Below are 20606 nucleotides of genomic sequence, written 5' to 3' on the forward strand. Positions count from 1 at the left end.
ACAGTATTGAGTCAAATCCTTCTATCAAGGTCTCATTCAAGTACTGATAGGACTCAACTGCCTCCTCATTAGGGGTCAGCAGTCTAGCTCTGCTTTTTACTGAGAATAGCTGGTGAAGTAGAGCTCCCAAGTGTTGACACCCTATACTCCTCATTTTGCAGGCCCTCTCAAATGCTGCAAACCACTTATCAATACCATCACTATACTTGGGGATAATCCCTGTGGGGATTTTAGGTTAAAAAATTACTCTTTCTCCCTATGGAGAATTCTCCCATCATCTTTGGGCTTTAAGTCCATCTTAACCCTCTTTTCTAAAGGGCTATTCTCCTTTCCTCACGCTGAAGATTTTTCTTTTCTAGCGAGAGTAGGTCAAGCTCTTCCTTTAAGTTTCCTACCACTTTATAATTGAGGGGTCTACTAGGCTGACTCCTGTCACTTCCCGCTGTAGACGGGGGTCTTAGGAAGGGTGGAGAGTTGAGGACTTCAGCTTCTTCCCCATCATATCTTTGGCCTAGGGCTTCATCCTCATACTCACACTCGTCAGGGTCTTCTTCAGAGGAAGCTCTATTTCTCATAGCAGTTGAGGAGCTTCTCAAGCTCCTCCTTTTTAGATGTCACTTTATAGCCAATGCCCCTTGCTTTGCACAAAACCCTTAGATCACGGAACCTCTGCGCTGGGATGAAAGTTAAGTTGAGAATCTTACCACCTTCCATTGTGCCTAATTTTTGTATTTGAGGGGGGCGGAGTTTGCTGGGTCTGAAAATGGGGGCCTTTTAGGCGAGCTCCTTCAGCTGCACACCAATTCGACAACATCCTGGTGCTTAAAATTGAGGCCTTGTGCCGCCTCTGCTGCCTCCTGTACGAGCTAAAAGGGTGGTGTCGGTATTTCAGCTAGAATTCAGCCCGAGAACGCCACCTGGGTGCCTGGAGCCCTAGATCGTTTACCGCCGCACGGCCAGAGTGGAGAAAAGATGGTGAGGCCTGCCAGCAGCACCGTAGGAGATGGACCAATTCTGCTCCCCCTACTCTCAGGGACCCCCGCTAGTGGTACAGTGGGACTCACTTCTTTCCTGATTGCCCCGGGCATGGGGAGCGCCCTTGACCATGCGGCTGAACAGGCCGGTAGCCGTAGCCTACAGCAATCCAGGAGAGCGAGTATGGCACCGGACCCGGGGAGCACTGCAGAGATTGGGTCACAGAGGTTGCTCTTGTGCAGGCTCGTTAGTAGTGATGGATGCTGTGGCTCACGGGCTAGGGGGGTGAGGGAGCCGCTGGACGAGCATCAGATGTACTCAATTGGCAAAACAGACAGAACACAACCCAAGCTATATTTGAGCTGCAGAACCTCCCCCAACCCAAGCATCATGATGAAGGTGCAGCAGCACTTGAGGCTGTTCAGGAAGAAGCAGGCCAGGAGATGGGTAGGGAGCTGCTACAGATTATGACCGCAATGCAGCACAGCCTCACTAAAATAGACAGCAAGATCGATGCACTATACCTTCCAGATGGATCGGATATCAGAACACCTGGATAAGCATGCAGAAGGTCTTGACATGACCGAGAAGTGAATATCGGAGGTCAACGACAATTACTACTTCTGAATCTGGGAAGCAGATGGAGAAGGTGCTCTCTTCTTTACAGGCGAAAACAGAGGTCTGATTGCATTGAAACAATCTTCAGATAGTGGGACTGGCTGAATCTACAAATGTCGGCAAAGTGGAGCGGTACGATGAACAACTACTCATTGATCTTCTGGGGCGTAAGACATTCTCGGATGTGTTCATGGTAGAGGTTTCCTTGCACAACACCCAGTGCCAAGGGTGCGAACTAGCTAGTCATCGTAAAATTGGTGAACTACAGAGACCATGATGCAGCGCTACGCCAGTCCTGTGAGCTCCAGGTACTTCACCACAAGGGTGCTGAACTTTCCATTTTCCTGAATTTCACGCAGCAGGTTCAGGAGGCGTGGGGGCAGTTTATTCCAGCTAAGCGCAAGATACAGGAACTGAACCTGAAGTATGCTACGCTTTATCCTGCTCATCTGCGGATCTTGGTGGATGGACAGACCAAGATCTTCAGCAACCCTAAATTGTTGCAGCAGTTCTTCAAGCAGCATGCGGCTACTGGGGATTCAGAGAAGCTCGCCGCAAGCTAATGAGGGTGAGCTGGCAGCATCTCAGAACATGGAGGAGCAGGACTAGTACTCTTATTGTCTTCTGTTTTGGCCATGTTTGTTTTCTTTCTAAATAAGTGTACCTTAATTGAGTTGTTAGTTCAGTTGGTGGCTCAGGAGTGTGACTCCGGATATCCTGTTGTGGCTTCTCCTGTTTCTTCTGGGCTGTTAGCCATTGCAGTTTGGTTGTGTCTCATGTAGCTTCAGCAGGTGATAGGTGTGGCTCTTGTTTCCCAGATAAGTATTCTGCAGGTGAATGGAAGGCGGCGGCTGCAGAATGCATCACTTGGTTATTGTTATGGTTGTTTTTAGCGCACACTATGCTTGTTTGCAGCCCCCTGCACTTCAGTGTTATAGGGGAGTTTGGCAGGGCATTATTTGTCCCCATATGCACTCCACACAGTTATAATTGGGGTTCTTTTGAGTGGGTACGGGGTGGGGTCGGGGTGGGAACTGCATTGCTGTGTTGTTTACTGGGGGGCAGAGTGTGGGTGGGGGGCAAGATGGGTTTAATACAACCGTTAACTATGCACTGGCGAGTGCTGCCTGCGAAGTGTGGTCTGCGATATCCATGGTTTATGAAGTTTGCGAGGCATGGCAATGACTGATGGTATGTCTGGTGACAGCAGCAGATGCGGAGAGTCCACTATTGCTGAAATTAATCCTGTGGAATGTTAGGGAGCTGAATGATTGCAGGAAGGTGCACAAGATTGTGGCATACTTACAGCGTCATGGCATCAACCTGGCCCTACTACAAGAAACACAACTGGTCCTTAGCAGTGGGCTACTCACACAGCGAAGTATATGGGGCCCTTGTTATGCAGCAGTTTTTGAAGCTCAGACACGGGGCATGTTAATCAGGGTCCGGCGCAATTCTGGCATTAAGGTTCAGGAGGTATGTGAGGATCCAAATGATTGTTACGCGGTAGTGCACTGTTACAAGGAAAATCTGGCTGTGTTACTGGTGGGGGTGTATGGTCCAAACTATGATGACCCACAGTTTTACAATCTGCTGTGTGCTAGGCTTGCTAAGTGTGGTGATCTACCTCAGATGTGGGAAGGTGATTTTAATTGCATCTTGTGCCCTGACAGGGACTGCTACCGGCGTCCTTGGCGTTGGCTTGTGCCCTCAACAATATCACCGTACAGTGTGGCCTGATGGTTATTTGGCGGCATAGGTCCCCCCCAAGGGTCAGGGATATTCATTACGTCACGGTTCAGGGTATCTACACGTGCATAGATTATTGGCTGCTGTCCAGAGTCTGATGCCTTGAGTCAAACAAAGCGAGCAGTTGCCTGTATTATTCAGACCTGGTGTTGTTGGTCCTTAAAATAGACAGTCAACGGCCTCTTGCGTTCTCCTGCCGGTTCCGCAGCGCTCCCTTTTTGATGCCGTGTTCCGGGAGGAACTCACGCAAGCGACTGATGAGTACCTTGACACCAACATTGGCTCTGTAGAAAAGTTTGCTACTGTCTTTGAGGCCTTCAAGGCCAACGCCGGGGGTCACCATCTCCAAACATGGTGTTTCAGTTGATCCAGAATCCACAGTCAAGGCTGGAGGTGAAACTGGCAAGGCTAGAGCAAGCACTTGTCACTCATCTGGGGAAGTATGCAACTGTGAGGGTATACCGCGAGGGGCATCGCTGGTGCAACCACAACCAGAGGACATCATGGTGTTGGCACTTAAAGATGAGCAAGGTATCCACCTCTATTCCACAGCGCAGGTGTCGGATCATTTTTGCAGTTATTACGCAGATCTATATACACTGCGTTTACTACATGATGAGCAGGCCACTGTGGACTATCGTGCCCATATCACTATGAAGTGGCTGACTTTAGCACATAGGGAGCATCCTATGACACCGCCAATCCCTCTGGAGATCGTGGCCGCAAAGAAGGATATGAAAGGTAGGAAGGCGCCTGGGACAGATGGGCTGATGGTGGCCTTCTATAAGGACTTCCAGGATAAACTCGTCCTGCACTTTGTTACTTTATTTGAAGAAATGGTGAGGATGGGGAGTATGCCCCCTACGATGCGAGAGGCAGTGTTGGCCACTCTTTTGAAACCGGTAAGCCAGCAATTGTTGCTCATCCAACAGACTGCTGTCACTATTAAATACTGACATGAAAACACCTAATTGCTTGGCGCCTTTGCTCCCAGACATTGTGGGTCCAGACTAGTCTAGCTTTATTTCGGACCAGTCTCTGATATACATCTTAGGACCCTCTTCAGCACGATCTCCCGTATCGATCAAAATTTATACGCCAGTGCTGTGTTTTTGGACGCGGAAAAAGCATTTGATTCGGTGGAGTGGAGTTCAAGCTTTCCGTGTTACAGAGTGTAGGGGTGGGAGATGTTTTTCTGCAGCTGGTCCAGGTGCTCTATATTAGGTTGACTGCCCGGGTCTGAGTCAACGGCTCGATTTCGGGAACCATAGATACCACAAGGGGTACCAGACAGGTCTGCCCACTGTCCCCACTATTGTACGCCTTCTTAGCCGAGCCAATTGCTGCATGCTGCATGTATGCCATGCACATCGGGGAATTTGCTTTCCAAATTACAACTTAATTGTGAGTACTTACGTGGACAATACCCCACTCTATGTCGGGAAACTAGGGTATAACCTGTCCCCGGTTCTTCGAGAGGTAGTATTGTTCGGCAGTCACTCTGGGCTGTTCATTAACTGGAATACCTTTTTTTATATTAAACCACTTAAAGCATATTAATCGGGAGCATTACACGCTGGCTCGACTGTTTCACTATGGCAGGAGTCTTCAAACTCGGAGGCCTCAAGTGATCCCAGGGGTGGGGTCCCCAGGCTCTGGCAAAAGCATAATGCTGATAACAGTGCTTTGTTTTCAGCATTAAAAAAATTAGCTGAAGTAAGCTGCTCGGTAAAAGGGCATCACTAAAATCTTTCGCCATTTATATGCTGACTGGGATAAGTTGTCAAAAGGGAAGGGACTCCAAATATTCTTCAAACTCCCCACCCCCATATATAATAATCACACTGTGGATACTTTTACATGCGAATAAGACCTGCCTGACCAAAATAGTGCGTTTGGCATTCATGTATTTGATTGCATTTTTAAAATGATAATAGAGCTTAACTGCAATGTTTAATTACGTCTATATATATTTAAGCATTGCCAGTTTAATATAATAATTGTGAAAAAGTTTGAGGGGGACCCGATGATTTTTTTTCATGGGGGTATTAAAAAGTTTGAAGACCACTGCACTACGGCTTGTATGACAATTCACGCTGCCCTCGGTGTGGTAAGGATGACGCTGGGTCTGCTCACATGGCTTTTTCTGCCCCGGTGTACACTGCTTTTGGGCCGAGGTTTTGGGGGAGCTATGAAAGAATGCTGGTGAGGCCATTAGTTCGTCCCCTTTGTTGATGCTACTGGACTATGATAGAGATGTCCCGAAGACTGTTAGATGCTTAGATTCCCTGGGATTGATGCTTTCTAGACACAGATTAGCAATGCACTGGGCGAAGGGTGTGCTCCGAACGCCACACCAAAGGCACGCTGACATGGAGTATTGTGACACTCAATCCGGTGCTCATCATGACCTGATGCCAAAGAGCAGCTGTCCGAAGATTATTAAGGGTCGCTACCAAGCTTTCCTGGCATGTACTGAAAACGCTAGAGATACTGATGAGGGGGAGGTTCATGTGGAGACTATGGACGTGGGCTATCAACTCTTGCTATGTGCATATTCAGTAGATGGCCCTCTATGCGCTATTTTGTGTAGTGTGGTAGACTGCTTGTAGACTTTGGATGTTAGAAGATAAATATATGGCTGTGGATGAGATACCTGCTTGTCTATTGGAGCTGAAATGTGCAAGCCATGTTGAGATTATGTTTTCACAGCCATGCTACTCCTTGTGTAATGCATCGTGTGTTCATCAGAGCTCTCTGGTTCTCTGTTATGTTATCCAACAGCCTGTGCTGAACACACTTGTAAATTATGTCACTCATCATTGATGATCATACCACTATATACTGTACGGTTGTAAAAACTGAAAAAACATTTTTTTAACTTTTACTTGGAAGTTGTTGGTTTTTTTTTATTTAGAAAAAGTGTTTAAACTTTGTTCTGACTCACCCAAGCCTTGTAAAATGCACTACTGGAATGGGGTGGGCTGCAAAGAGCCTTAACATATATTTATTTCAATGATGAGTGACATAATTTAATTGTTTGCTTCTAAAGTCAATTACTTGGATTGGATTTATCTTGCAAAATCACAAATGACCACATGGTACTGCGAAACATTTTCAGGATACCCACCTCAGTAAAACCAATGAAGCACTTTCTAATCTTATGCTGAAAAATTTAGGTGGAAAAATGGCAAAAGGCTTTGTCACTCTAGCTAAGCATGGATGGCGTTGTGTTCATCCTATCCTTAAAAGCTCTACTAGAGAAACGGTAATTTGAGGTGAGAATTGGTGGTGGTTGTGTAGGCTAAACTAATACAAACATTTTTGGTAGTTGTGGTTCATATAAATCGCACATCCTGGGTCAAGTATTAGTTATAGCCTATAGTTAATGAAGGTGCTCACATGGTATCAACATGCAGCTACCACTGGGGTGTGCACCGATCATAAACCAAAGGTTTACAATCACAAAATAGAAAAAAACAATATTGAAGCATATTTAATGTGTAGTGCAGTATATGATAGTTTGAAGATGGTCAGTCCAGAGGTTGCAGTAATATTCCAGAACTGTTAAAGGTTTAGCACAGGACTTGATTCTGAACTTGTGTGTAACAACTGGCAGCAGACGTGTTTCGTAACAAAGTGACCTTTTCAAGGCTCCGCTTTGTTACACAAAAAAGGTTTATGGACAGTATCCAAAATTGCAGGAGCTATTGTAAACTGGTAAGTTAGACATCATTAGTTGATAACTAGAGAGACTAGTAAATGCTTAAATATGTAGATGCCCCCAGATGTCAATGCTCAACTGTTAGACGCCATATGTAATACTGTCAAAATTCTCCAATGATTCTTCTTGGATTCACACTAATAAATCCTTAACTTAGTCCAGTTAGTGTGGCAAAGAGCAGTCTGGCTTTACTAGAGGAACATGTGTTAAGCATTTAAGATTACCAACATGGACGATAAGTAATTGACATGACTTGAGAGAAATCTGACACCAATTATAAAAATTAAGTGTATTTTTATCATAATTTAGACACTAAAACAAACAAAATAGCATACATATAACTGGAGTTGTAGATTTTTGAAGCAACATAAAATCAGTGCAAAATAACACAGTGAAAATTTAACATTTCAGTAATGGGAAAAATCTCTAGTGATGATCGGTCACTGGAAGGTCGAGTTGCATTGTACCCTTGCAGGGTAAAGGTGATGCGGGTGACAGTTTGTTTAATTTCACCTTGCCTGTAGAACCCAGGTGCAGAGTTGTCCTGGCTGTCCCTGGTGCTGAACGGGAGCCACAAGGGAGCTGCTATTACCACTGAAATGGTGCTACGGGGGGAAAAAGATGAAAAAGCACAACGGGCCACTGTGGATGTTGGGTGAACATCGGGTAGAGTTCCCTCTAGGAGCAGCATTAAATGCAGCGGTCGGTTGCAGGACTGGCAACCAAAACGCCTTCGTACTGGTAAGTGGAGCAGAAAGTAACTTCGACGTCTGGAGTTCACGGGGGCGTGGGAGCTGCTTGTAACTTTGTGGAAAGCAGGCCTATAGTTCTCACAATGCACTAGACAACCTTGATTTGGGCAATCCATCGGAGGGTCTGATGGCTAGCGATTCTTCAGTTCCAAAGCATTGTTTTACCCAGAGTTTGCAGGGGACTAGTGCGTCTGAGGGTGCTTCAGGCTTCCACACGGTCCCTCTGTCTGGGGTAACCGAGAGATAGCCTAGGAACAGTCTCAGTCAGGAAATTCCAGGAGCATTGCCACAAGTGTAGAGTAGCCGTCTTTTGATTTGTGCAAGTCCTTTTGTCGTAGACACGGGTCTCTTCTTTGGTCCTCTTTGATAAAGTTTGTTCTGGACTGAGGTTCTGGTGTCAGGGGTTTTCCTTAAATCCTGCATTTAGGGCAGTGTGGGAGCAAGCAGCAAATGGGCTGCTAGTCCCCGAGGCTAATCCTCCCTTGAAGTGATCACAACTGAGGTGTGGGTCACCTTTTCTTCCCTGAACGCTCCATTCTGCCACTCCTAAAGATGTCAGAAATCACATTTTAGTGTACAGACAAGGCTGTCCACCCTGGAGGAGAGAACTAGCCTTCTGGGTGTGTACACCCTCCTTGACTAATTTCTTACCTGTTCAGGCCCAAATGTGCCTGGTGCAGGGCTGTTTCCTCCTCTGGGAGTCTGTCCTGATGCATATCAGGAGTAAAGCATCCTATGAAGTTCACAGCCTTGATGTGCCACTTCACTAGCCTACTTGGGAGGAAAGAGGTGGGACTTTCTTCCAGCTGAAGCCTCTGTTCCCGACTCCTGGGAGTGATCACACCGTCTGGCAGGAGGGCAGCAAACGCAGAAAACTCTGGCTTGCCGGCCAGAGAACAGTAAAGCTGGGGCAACCACATTGGCAACTCTAAGGTAGCCACCTGGGTGCATGCCCCACGTGCGCGACACAAGTTGTGTGTCAGGGGTGAGAAGGCATGTTTGATACTGAACATGACATATTTAGTCAGTCCCATAATGTAGCTGCCAACCTCTGGTTTGCCAGAGTGACAACGAATGTTATCCTATGGACTGTATCACATATAGTGTCCTTTAATGTTAAGGGGCACTATGTTGTCTTATAAGCTTGCACTTATATGCCAACACCCTTGATATATTGCACCCTGGGCTTTATGAGACCTTCCTTAGAGGTGACTGGCATATAAATAGGACAGTACACTGACTGCTACACATGTTCAGGGCAAAGTAGAGTTCGAGTAGTTTGCACTGCTCCTCCAGCTTGCAACAGATTGTACTGCCATTAGTTTCTTTGGGTTTCTCAGCGAGGCACTAAGTGCTGCTGCAAGCCCTGGAGACCCCTTTACCACCCATGCCCTAGGTACCACCGGTACCATATACTAGGGATTTATCAGGGGCAGGGGTGTGGAATTCCCCTATAGCCCGACTCCCAGGACATATTGTATGGGGTCAAAGACAAGTTTTCATGTTTATTTTGTCCTTGGGAAAAGAAGGCCCAACCCCCAGCAGCACAATCCCTGTTGCTGCCTGTTTACAGCACCATGTTATGGATCAGGGAAAGACATGGTCTGCAGTTAAGGTAATATTTGTGTCCATATGTTAATGCTGTTTGAACTTGTATTTATGGTTCATTAGTGCAAAGCCTTTAGTATTAGGGTGAGCGCTCTAAGGACATTTTGTAAGCTCAGACTGCACTGCTGACAGTAATCCCACAATAAAAATATTTACACATGTTTGAAAAGTTTAACAATATGAGGCTACGTATAATGCTTCCAGCATGCTCCCTGATTGGATGCAAATATTTGCATAGGCTTAAAAGCCAGATTGAGTCTTTGCTTTAAAATTAAATGTAAACAAAAAATGCAACTAGGAAAAAACAATTTGCTAATCTAATGTGAAATTTTGGATACCATTTCTTTGAAAATCTTCTACTAAAATGTGTTGATCCATGCTAGTATTTCCCCCCAAAATATTCATATTAGAAAATCAGTGCAACCAGTTTCAACAAGATTATAGGAAACATGGAAATAAACAACGATTGGCAAAGCCAATAGGTCTGATATTGGTGGTCAGCCCTTTTGTTTTGTCAATGCGTGTCTTGTTTTGAAATGGTTTTTGTAAAACTTAATTGGTGTGGGAGCTGCGAGGTCCTCACCATTGTAACAAACATTGGCAAAAACCCTGCCAGGTCCTCACCATTATAACAAGCATTGGCAAAAAGAAAAGATATTTTTGGGTTTCCAAAAGCACACATTGTCGCTGAGCTCGTCATGAACTATGGGAAAACCAAAAGGTCAGCACAGGAGGAAAATAACACTAGCATCGATGGTATTAATAAAAACAAAAGGTCTTGGTAAACTTAAAACCTAATTGGAGGCCCAATTATGTAAAAAATAAAGTCACAAAAGGGTACCCATGGTGTATGCCCTTGCATTGGTTCAGATTTACAGCTTTCTTGAATCCTCCATAACTTACAGAAGTAGGCCGGGAAATCGTACTCCTAGAAAATATTTGTGAATTATATTTTAGCATGAGCAAATATGCATGGGTAAATTTTGTGCATGCAAAAATCTGTTGAGCATTTACAGGTTCACTTCCCCTCAACCACTTTTTTCCCAACCGTGGAAGAAGTTTTATTTCTGCACTTGTCAGAAGTAAATTTCAAACTATTCCCAGTAGGTGAAAAGATGAGATGCTTTATGTATGTGTGTGAGTAGCTGTATAAGTGGCAGAGTGGCTGTGTGAGTAGCTGTATGGGAGAGGGACTGGTTGTATGAGTCCGTGTATGGATGAGTGAGTGGGTGTGGGATTGTCTGAGTGGGTGCATGAGTGGCTCTAGGGATGAGTCAGTGGTTGTTCGAGTACTTGTATGGGCCTATGAATGGGTATATGAGTGGTTGTGTGAGTGTGTGAGTGGGTGTATCAGAGGATGTATAGGTGTGCGAGTGGTCCTGTGGATGAGATCATCAATGATCTCATCAGTGATGTCACCGACCATGTCATGAGTGATGGAATATGTGGTTATAAGCAGTGCATTGCGGGGTGCAAGTTATAGTTATCTCAGGTAACTATACCTGCTGAATTTCTATGGTTTTGTGCGAATTGCATCGAAGCTTAACTAAGACTTCCCTGTAACGTTTGTTTTCTTCAGTTAAGATAGATAGATAGATAAATAAATATATATCTTTTGCAGAAAAAATATTGTAACTCAGAAAATCATGTAGACGATGTAATGGATTACATGGTTCGGACAACTTTACAAAAGCACTTTTGCAAGGGGTTAAGCGACTGCAGTTCCTCCCAGATAAGAACTCCTGAGGCATTCTGTTCGGTCTGCAACCTCAATACTGTACAAATACATGCAGTTATTGGTGCCTTCAGCTTCTAGTGCCTTTAGACCACTGCGCACAACATGAGGCTTTGAAATGGAAAGAGATTAATTAAATGTATGCTTTAAATTACTTTTTATAGTCTGAAATGAAGATGTCTCCATAAGCAACACATAGACTAAGCCATATCATGTATTAGCAGCTACCAAAGATTGTGCCACTTAATAAGCAGTTTGATAGCATTTGATTAAAATAAAGTCACAAGTTTATGGAACTTGCCATGCTGTTGAATATAAGACGCTGTGGCTTGTCACTACAGAAACATTAATTGTTCTGAAGTGGCAAAAAATAACTCAATCACCTGTCATTGGACTGTTTTTTGAGAATATCACCTGCCTAAATATATAGTGAAGTACACAAAAGTGATGGATGAAATGTGCGAGTTAATCTCAGCCACTGGTAATTACTCAAGCCACATCCCAATCCATCATTATTCTGCACAGCATTCCACCTCAGTTTGAACCCAGCTATATGTAAATCAGTTTTGACCCTAATCCAATAGGAACAGTCCAGTCTAAACTGCCAAGTCAGCCCTGAACCAACCCAAGACTGGTTTTGCTCATCGGCTAGGTACAGCTTGGTTCCAGTGACACAGTGTGCACAGGACCTACGTCTGGGTGTGCCTATCCTACTTGGGGTAACACAATAAGAAAACAGAACAGTGATTGGGCTGATGGATGAATGGATGGAATGCTTGAATTAATCTCAGCATCCCAATCTACTGTTATCCTGCACACCATGCCACCTCAGTTTGGACCCAACTATTTGCAAATCAGTCTTGACCCAGCTCCAGTGGGATCAGTCCAGGCTGAACTGCCAGTCCAGGTCTCCCTGAACCTGAACACAGGCAACCTAGGACCGGTTTTTTAACCCTTGTTATGGGCTCATCAACCAGGTAGAGCTGGGTTCCTGTGACACAGTGTGCACGGGACCCACACCTGGGCAGACCCGTTTCTTTTAGGATGACATACTATAGTGTACAAAAAGTGATGGATGGATTGCTTGAATTAATCTCAGCCATTGGTAATTACTCGGGGGTGCATCCCAAGGCATTTTTATTTTGCACATCATACCACCTCAGTTTGGACCAAACTATATGCAAATCAGTTTTGACCCTGCTCCAGTGGGAGCAGTCCAGCATGAACTGCCAAGCCGGTTCCTAACTAAAGCAGAACACATGCAACCCAGGACTAGGTTCCCCTTGGTTTTAGGGTCCAGGCCTCACTGTACCACTGGGACAAAGCTATAGGTGCCTGAAGAGCCCTAGTAAGAGCGAAAACGGTCCTGGGTTGCTTGTATTTTTGTTCCAGGAAGACCTGGTCCAGCAGTTTGGGCTGAACTTTTTCCATGAGGAGCAGGGTGAAGGCTGATATGCATATGGCTGGGTCCAAACTGAGGTGGATTGGTGGCTGAAGAACAATGAATTGGGATGCGCTCCCTAGCAAATACGAGTGGGCAAGATTAATTCAAGTATCACATCCATCACCTGGTTGTTATTTAATTTGATGCCCAAGTGCGACGATATGTTCAGACGTGGGTACCGGGCGCACTGTGATGCTGGAGCCAAGCTAGCCCTGGCTGAAGAGCCCTAATAGGGGCAAAAAGGGTCATGGGTTGCTGTGTTTCAGTTCAGGGAAGACCTGGCCTGGCAGTTCGTGATGGCCTGTTCCCACAAGGAGCAAGGTTAAGACTGATTTGCATATGGCTGGGTCCAAAATGAGATGACATGGTGGGTGAAAAACAATTAACTGGGATGCGGCTCGAGTGACTGCCAGTGGCTCAGATTTATTAAAGCATTCACTCCATCACCTTGTTTTTAAATATCTAGTGTGCCTAAAAGATTTGGAAGATTAGAGAGAACATAACATTTCAGTGAAAAAATGGGTGACTTGTTTACCTGCTTCTAACATTTACTTTCTTCTGAGGTTTTTCTATGTTACCCTGTAATTCTCTACCTATATTTTAGTCAGTGAGGAATGCCACATCATTCTTCCTAATGGCTACATACTTCTTTTCTTTTCCACCATTATCTATTACGAAAGAATGCAAACCTTACCTGTACATTGAGTGGCACGAATGAAACCAAGCTGTAATCCTCTATCACTTCAACCAGCTTTTGGTTTAGGCGCCGATAGTGCTGGAAGAAGGGATCAGTGGCCAGGTGATCCACTAGGTACGAGAGGTCCAACACTTCAGTGTAGAAATCAAGGTTAAAGGCTGCAAATAATCAAATGGGTAGCAAATGATGTTATAATTTTCTTAATTTCTGGTAGACAGCAGCTCCTTATAAACATGGGTCATACCATAGATGGGCAACAATTGGGCCTTAGCCTCTCCACGTGATGCAATAGATGGACTTCTGCAAATAAATAGATAAAACCCAGAGCGCAGGCCAGGACAACTATTTCAAACACAGAGAATACAATAGGTATACATGGATGAGGATCCCTTATGACACAGGTGTTCTCTATTGCATACAATAAGTTGTCCTAATTAAAAATAAAACATGCACAGGAGATAAATATCAGGGAATATTCAGGCACAAACATTGCAAACCAGAAGGTTCAAGGTGACTGCCTCATTTAAATTATTCTGTCCAGATATTTAAGCAGGCATAGTCCACACCTCATTTGCAATCTAGTCTTTCTCCTCCAAATTGCTACTCCAATTGCTCTGTCCATTCTTCCCAGTTGCTCTCGTCTAATGGGCATTCCCATCTCTCCCAGTTGTTCTTCTTTCCTTCAGCTCCCATCCTTCTTTTCTCTTATCACTTCTCCCTCCCAATAGTCCCCATTACTTAGGTACCTCCTTTTCTCTACAACATCTCATTAACCTCCAGTTATCTACCAATCCCACAAGTGGTTAATTTCTAGGATACCTTACCCAACTTCCCAAACTGTTCGATGAGGTCCATCTTTGACAGGACGTTGACATGAGGCAGTTCCACATGCAGCATAGTGGACAGCGAGGTGCAGAGAACAGAGATGAACTTGGCTGGGTCTGTGCAATAATGGGAATCCACCAAATGCACTGCTGACAACTACAAGAGGAAAAAGAAAATGCTAATAATACAAACAATCAACGACTAAAGCCAAGAAATGATACATAAAATTCAAGAAAAATCTACAACCAGGAAGCAAGGAGAGAAAAACCAAAAATGAGAAAATCATAGCTAGGAAACAAAGAGTGATTGGCATGAAATAATCTTTAAGGGAAGATCCAATTTTGCACTGAAAAGTATGGACACCAGATTTAACCACCACGATGGCGCAGATCTGCAGACAACCTACTAATGGTAGACTGTTTCTAATATAAGCAGCAGTTCCTCCATTCAGGGCAAAAATACCTACAGTGGCCATTGTAAAATCATTCTGCATTATGGAGTGAGTGCTGCAGTAAAAGGTCATTGAAGCTGGCATGATCCTGCCGAGACAGCATGTACCGGTGTTCTGATCAGTCGAAAGAGCCAGGACAGTTGTATTTGTAGAGAAACTAAGAACGTAGTTGCAGGGGTTAGAGCTGGGACTCAATGCAACATTAACATCATCAGATTCAATTACTGCTTCAGATTAGGGTGATTCCCAATGTGGAAATTCAGCCAGATCACAGTTGCCCTCCGGTCCCCTGCCTACTACCACAGGAAAAGGGACTTCAGTACCATACCCTATGACGCAGACACACTGAAACCAACTGTAAAACTAGCATCAGAGGAGAGCTTTTCCGGACATAAAAAATATTTCCATTGGACTCCAGGTTTCCTCCTGTTTTTTATGTAACATGCAGGAGAAAGTTCAGATGTGTCTACTAAACAGGTCAAGCGGGACACTTAATGTAAAGATTCATTGACTTTTCGGGACTACTGTAATGTGCTAGCAGAGGCAGAGGAGTCAGTCACCTAATTGGAAAGAGTTGTAAATGTCATAACCACAGCGCACAATGATACTATAATATCATCCATGAGAATATGGAAGAGCATGAAAGATTATTACTTTCCACAGGAAAGTAAATAATCCCCTACAGGACTGGTAAATTGAAGATAATTCTGCAAATCAAGCCAGATGTTAATGTGCTGGATTGCTCATGTACTCTGAATGACACAGATTCAAAGTAATGTGGACAAAGTCCTATGGGAAGCTCTGCACTTAAGAGAGTGTATCCCACTGCGGACATGTTTTGCAATGGAATGTTGTGCCCATCATCTGATGCTGTTTTTGGCAAGGAAGAGGGGGTCGGGGTTGGATTGCATAATAATACTAACAGTACCAACAATCACATCATCAATTGCTTATCTAAAAATATTTGCCACCCCCAGCCCCCCTTGCCTATCGACATAAGCCCAGGATTCAGGTGGTACATCTTTCAGGGGTCAAAATAATTTGCATAAGGATAGTCACTCGGAGCCTATAGCATAAGGTTCCAATTCATATTGGATAGTCAGCTCAGTGCCCCTTGGAGTGCATTTTGATCCTGACATCAGTGGATATAACTCAGTCTTGAAATTATCATTGAAGGGGAAGATGTTGACCAAAGCAATTGGCATGTCACTTGCTCAATGATATCTGGTGAACTTGAATTGGGCAATGTACAGGTAACTTCCAGACCCATTTTAATGGAAGGTTTCCACTTTTGGCTTCAGACCAGATGCTTCATGGGATAAAAAGATTCAACCGATGAAAAGAAGATTCTCTTTGCCTTATATGACAGGATTAATATTCTGAAATGGAAGTTCAATCTTAGACAACTTTAGCCTCTGTGGGGCCAAGATGAGATTTAGAGGGGCCCGGACGGGACAGTCTGACACAACTTTGACACCAATCTAAGTGATGGAGTATTATTGATGTCATCTATTCACAATACTTTTGTGTCAATTTTGAAGCTATTAATTAAATTAGTGAATGATACTGATCACAATGCAGATATTACCGTATTACTCCTACACAGCTTACCAGATTTAAAAACAAAAGGTGATAAAGGTATCAAAGGTAATAATGCAACAGCCAGTACCAAAATAATAGAAAATGAGGGACCAATGTTACAATTAGAGCAACTGGTTGAGGGACCATCAAAATGCTTGATAATGAAAAAGACCCTGAAAGATTCACTGAGAGTGGTGAACGAGGACATGACAACCTATGAGGTGATCGAAGCAGAGACTCAAAAGCCTAAAACAAAATTACAAAAAAATTAAAGTTTAACAATAATTCAGCCCCAATTAACAACACAGCAGAATGTAAAGGCATCGGTTAATTTAAACCAGGTTGCCCTACTATTGAAAATACGTTTTCCCAAAATAAAATAAAAAAGAAATCTTCAGGATGGAAAAAGCTCAAGAAAATAGGGAAGCAAAGAATCGCCAAGAAGAGAAACAAGATGCAAATGTTTAACATTACTGGCAATACAATAATGAAGATGAACATGAACAAAATCGCAAAGCGAAGTTTATTGGGAATCAGATTAATGCAAATACTCAAAACAAAGCTGAAAAAATCTAAATGCAATATCATTGCAGGAACTTGCCCAAGTAAACGGATTAAAATAAATCCTGTGAATACTTCAGAAGTAAACTGAACGATCTTTCCTGGATTTGCTCAATTAGATCCTGAATAATGGTTCTAATCATAAATATAATCCTATCAGTAACGATCTAGATATAATTTATGAGTCTGAACAGGATTGCCTATTAGGCAAGAGGAATCCACTGCGAAGGTAATAAATTGGCAAAATATCCTCAGAGGTTCCAACTGCTGGATATACTTGCTGACTCAAAAGAAGATTTCTATTTCTATTTTCTATTTAGGGGGTTTTGTAAAGCGCTTGGTGACGCACAACGGCGTGTCCCCGCGCTGAGGAGCAACTCTTACTGGAACCTATAGAAGCGGCATACCTTACTGAGCGAATAGTGCAGTTTTAAGTTTGGCTCTAAAAATTGATTCTGATGGCTCTAATCTCAATGCCATGGGTAGTTTGTTCCATCTTGAGGCTGCAAGGTACCTGAAAGATCTTCCGCCCATTCGAGCTCTAGACACCTTGGGAACGACCAGGAGTCCAGAGCCAGAGGATCTCAACGAGCGGGACGGCTCGTAAGTGGTCAGAAGTCCCTGCAGAGGAAGAGGAGATCTCCCATTGATGATCCGATGGCACGTACATAGAGCTTTAAATTCTACCCTGCTTCTGACCGGGAGCCAATGCAGAGATCGGAGGGCCGCGGCAGATGAGGCTCTTCTGGGTAGTTTAAGCACTAAGCGGGCAGCGGCATTCTGTAGGACCTGTAGGCGGTTGAGGTTCTTCTCCAAGGTCCCTAAATAGAGAAGATTGCCATAGTCCATCTTTGATGTGACTAGTGCATGCACCAAGGTTTGTCGGGCTCTCACAGGTAAAAACTTCAAAGTCTTCCTGAGACTTTTAAGGGTCCCAAAACATGATCCGACCACCTGATTGATCTGGGGGCCAAAGGTGAGGTCAGTGTCAAACCAGATGCCCAGATTCTTTGCTTTCTGGCACGGAGAGGGTGTTGGACCTAGGCAGGTGGCCACCATGCCGACGTCCACGCTGATTGGCAGCCCCCCACGACCAGCACCTCGGTCTTGCCTCCGTTGAGCTTGAGGCAGTTGGCGGACATCCAGGCAGCTAGATCTTGCATGCAAGCTCTGAAGATGTCCGCCGAGAGACATCACTCTAAAATTCTTCAATTTTTAGCGCGGTTCCAAGACTTTTTAAAATATCACCAGATGTATTGCTTTCGTACCCTTCCCCGAGGTGGTGAGTAAATATCAAATTGGCCCAACGTAGTGGTCAAATTCTACTCAAGGATCGTGGCAGATGACGTTTTATGGTTATTGGACGAAATAAAAATTCTAGGCTTTGAAATAGAAGAGTTGAGGGAAAACGATCTAGTGATCATTCTAAATAATGAAACCGAATATCCATAGAATGGCCAGGCACCTTGGGGAATAATGAACATGCAAGGCCTAAAGACCAGCACCAGGCAATACAGGAGAGAACTGTTATTACCATAACCGACTCAGAGCAGCGGATTCAAGCAGAGATTAAAAACCCCTGTAGTCCGCTGGGGTGCGATGGTGGGTTCAAACATGCATGTGTCAGTGTCGGGTCTCTACATCTATCGCCCACCTGGCCCCGCTTCTAAATTCATCGAGGCCCTCCTCGAGTCAACAACCTCCTTAATAACCAAAAATTCTAATTTCACTATTCTGGGAGATCTGAACCTTCATTTCGACCAGTTAAACGACCCTACTATCAAAACGCTCCTTGCAGACTTCTCCGCACTGCAACTCAACTCTTTCATTTCCACTCCAACCCACCTAGCTGGCCATATTCTGGATCCTGTTTTCTCTAATCTAGACAAACTTACCTCTGAGCCTCCCCTACCAATGGATGGACAGATCACTCCCTTATTAAACTCGCCATTCCGGTCACCAAAAGCCGAGGTAACACGGCTCCTACCCGTCGATTAAAAAGACCATGGCACAAACTATCCCATGACGATCTGCACACGACCCTAGGGGACTATCACCTGGACGCCCACTCTGATATTAACGCCAGCTACAGTGCGTTCCATGAGTGGATCACGGGCGGACTAGACAGCCTCATTCCGATTAAATGGACAAAAGGTCGCAATACCCCATCCAACCCTTGGTACAACGATATCCTCAAAAACCTACGCAAAGAATGCAAAAAGGCGGAACGCCTCTGGCGCAGGGACTACAACAAAGAAGAGAAATCGAAATATCTAACGCTACAGAAAAAGTACCACAAAGCCATCCGCGCGGCGAGATCCGCCTTCTACGCCGATAAGATCGAATCCAGCCCCACCCCCTCCAAAGAAATCTTCAAACTTGTACAAGAACTGCAGAACAGCAAAGCCCCCCTCCCCACTATCTCTTCCGAGCAGCAGTGTGAAGACCTTGCCAAGTTCTTCGTTGATAAAGTACGGAAAATTTATACCTCCTTCCCTCAACCCGACCCCAACACCATCAGCAACTCCTCCTCTTCTCCCAACTATTCTATCATGTCACATATCCCAGACATTACGGATGACATCCTCTCCAGGCTATGCAAAAAGGTCAAATCTGGTTCCCCCGCAGACCCTATGCGCCCGGCTCAATTCTTAGAGTCACTCAACTTCTTTCTTCCTACTCTCACCGCCATTCTGAACCTCTCCTTCACTTCTGCATGTGTTCCTTCCGCCTGGAAGGAAGCGTGGGTTTCGCCTATCATCAAGAAACCCACCCTAGATCCAACCAAACCGGAGAACTTTCGTCCTATCTCTTTGCTCCCATGGCTATCTAAACTCGCCGAAGCGCATGTCAACACCACTCTATCCCAGCACATGGTTGATAATGACATCCTCGATCCATCACAAAACGGGTTTAGACCAGGCCACAGCACTGAGTCTGCTCTGTTAGCCACCACAGAGCACCTCCGAGTGATCTTAGATGCAGGTCAAAGTGCCGCGCTGATCCTTCTAGACCTCAGCGCGGCCTTTGACACGGTATCCCATGCCATCCTTCTCAACCGTCTGGAGACCTTCGGAGTGGCTGGTCACGCCTTGGACTGGTTCAGATCCTTTCTCGTAAACAGGTCCTTTCGAGTTTCTGCCCCCCCCTTCCTATCCAAACCTCACCCCATCGCACAGGGAGTTCCGCAGGGCTCCGCACTGAGCCCTTCCCTTTTTAACCTCTACGTCCAGCCTCTGGCAGCTGTAGCCAAAGAGTGGGGATTAACGCTGGTATCTTACGCCGATGATACACAGCTGGCCATCGCTCTCTCTGAAAGTCCCTCCATTCTATCCTCTAATTTCAAAAACGGACTCGCTGCAGTCGCCCGATGGATGACAACAAACTGTCTACAACTTAACGGCGGAAAGACAGAGGTACTCCTCCTGGGCAAAAACACCAGCCTCTGGAATAACCATTGGTGGCCATCCTCCCTGGGAACCATCCCCCCCCCCAAATCCCTAGTGAAAAATCTAGGTGTGTGGATGGATGACTCACTCAACTTTCGGGCCCACACCAAGAAAGTTGCCGGCACCTGTATTGGCCTGCTGAGAAGCCTCAGCCACATACTAGGTTTTTTTGATGCAAAAACCCGTCAACTAATCATCCAAGCCACCATCCTCTCGCGTCTAGACTATGCCAATGTGGTACTTCTTGGTGCCAACAAATGCGAGATAGCACGTCTCCAACGTGTGCAGAACTCTGCAGCCAGAACTCTGGTCGGCCTACCCCGTAGATGCTCAGCCAGAGCGACCATCAAAAAACTTCACTGGCTACCCGTCGACTCCAGAATCAAATTCAAGACCCTCATTCTATCCTTCAAAATTCTCAAACTCAACAACCCCCC

The 20606-nt window shown here is 45.0% G+C and overlaps 1 protein-coding gene across 2 annotated transcripts in view; it reads right to left on the bottom strand.

Moving 5' to 3' along the window:
- Positions 1 to 20606, bottom strand: part of LOC147673941 (GPN-loop GTPase 2-like) — a 121864-nt gene that overhangs the window by 70680 nt on the left and 30578 nt on the right. For both annotated transcript variants that reach the window (XM_086945024.1, XM_086945025.1), the window contains exons 3-4: positions 14127 to 14283; positions 13300 to 13460 (exon numbers count right to left, since the gene is read on the bottom strand). In XM_086945024.1, coding sequence (XP_086801150.1) covers positions 13300 to 13460; positions 14127 to 14283 — 318 coding nt within the window. The remainder of the gene's footprint in view (positions 1 to 13299; positions 13461 to 14126; positions 14284 to 20606) is intronic.

The sequence above is a fragment of the Lissotriton vulgaris genome, chromosome 12 (genome assembly GCF_964263255.1).
Source record: "Lissotriton vulgaris chromosome 12, aLisVul1.2, whole genome shotgun sequence".
Taxonomy (NCBI): Eukaryota; Metazoa; Chordata; class Amphibia; order Caudata; family Salamandridae; genus Lissotriton; species Lissotriton vulgaris.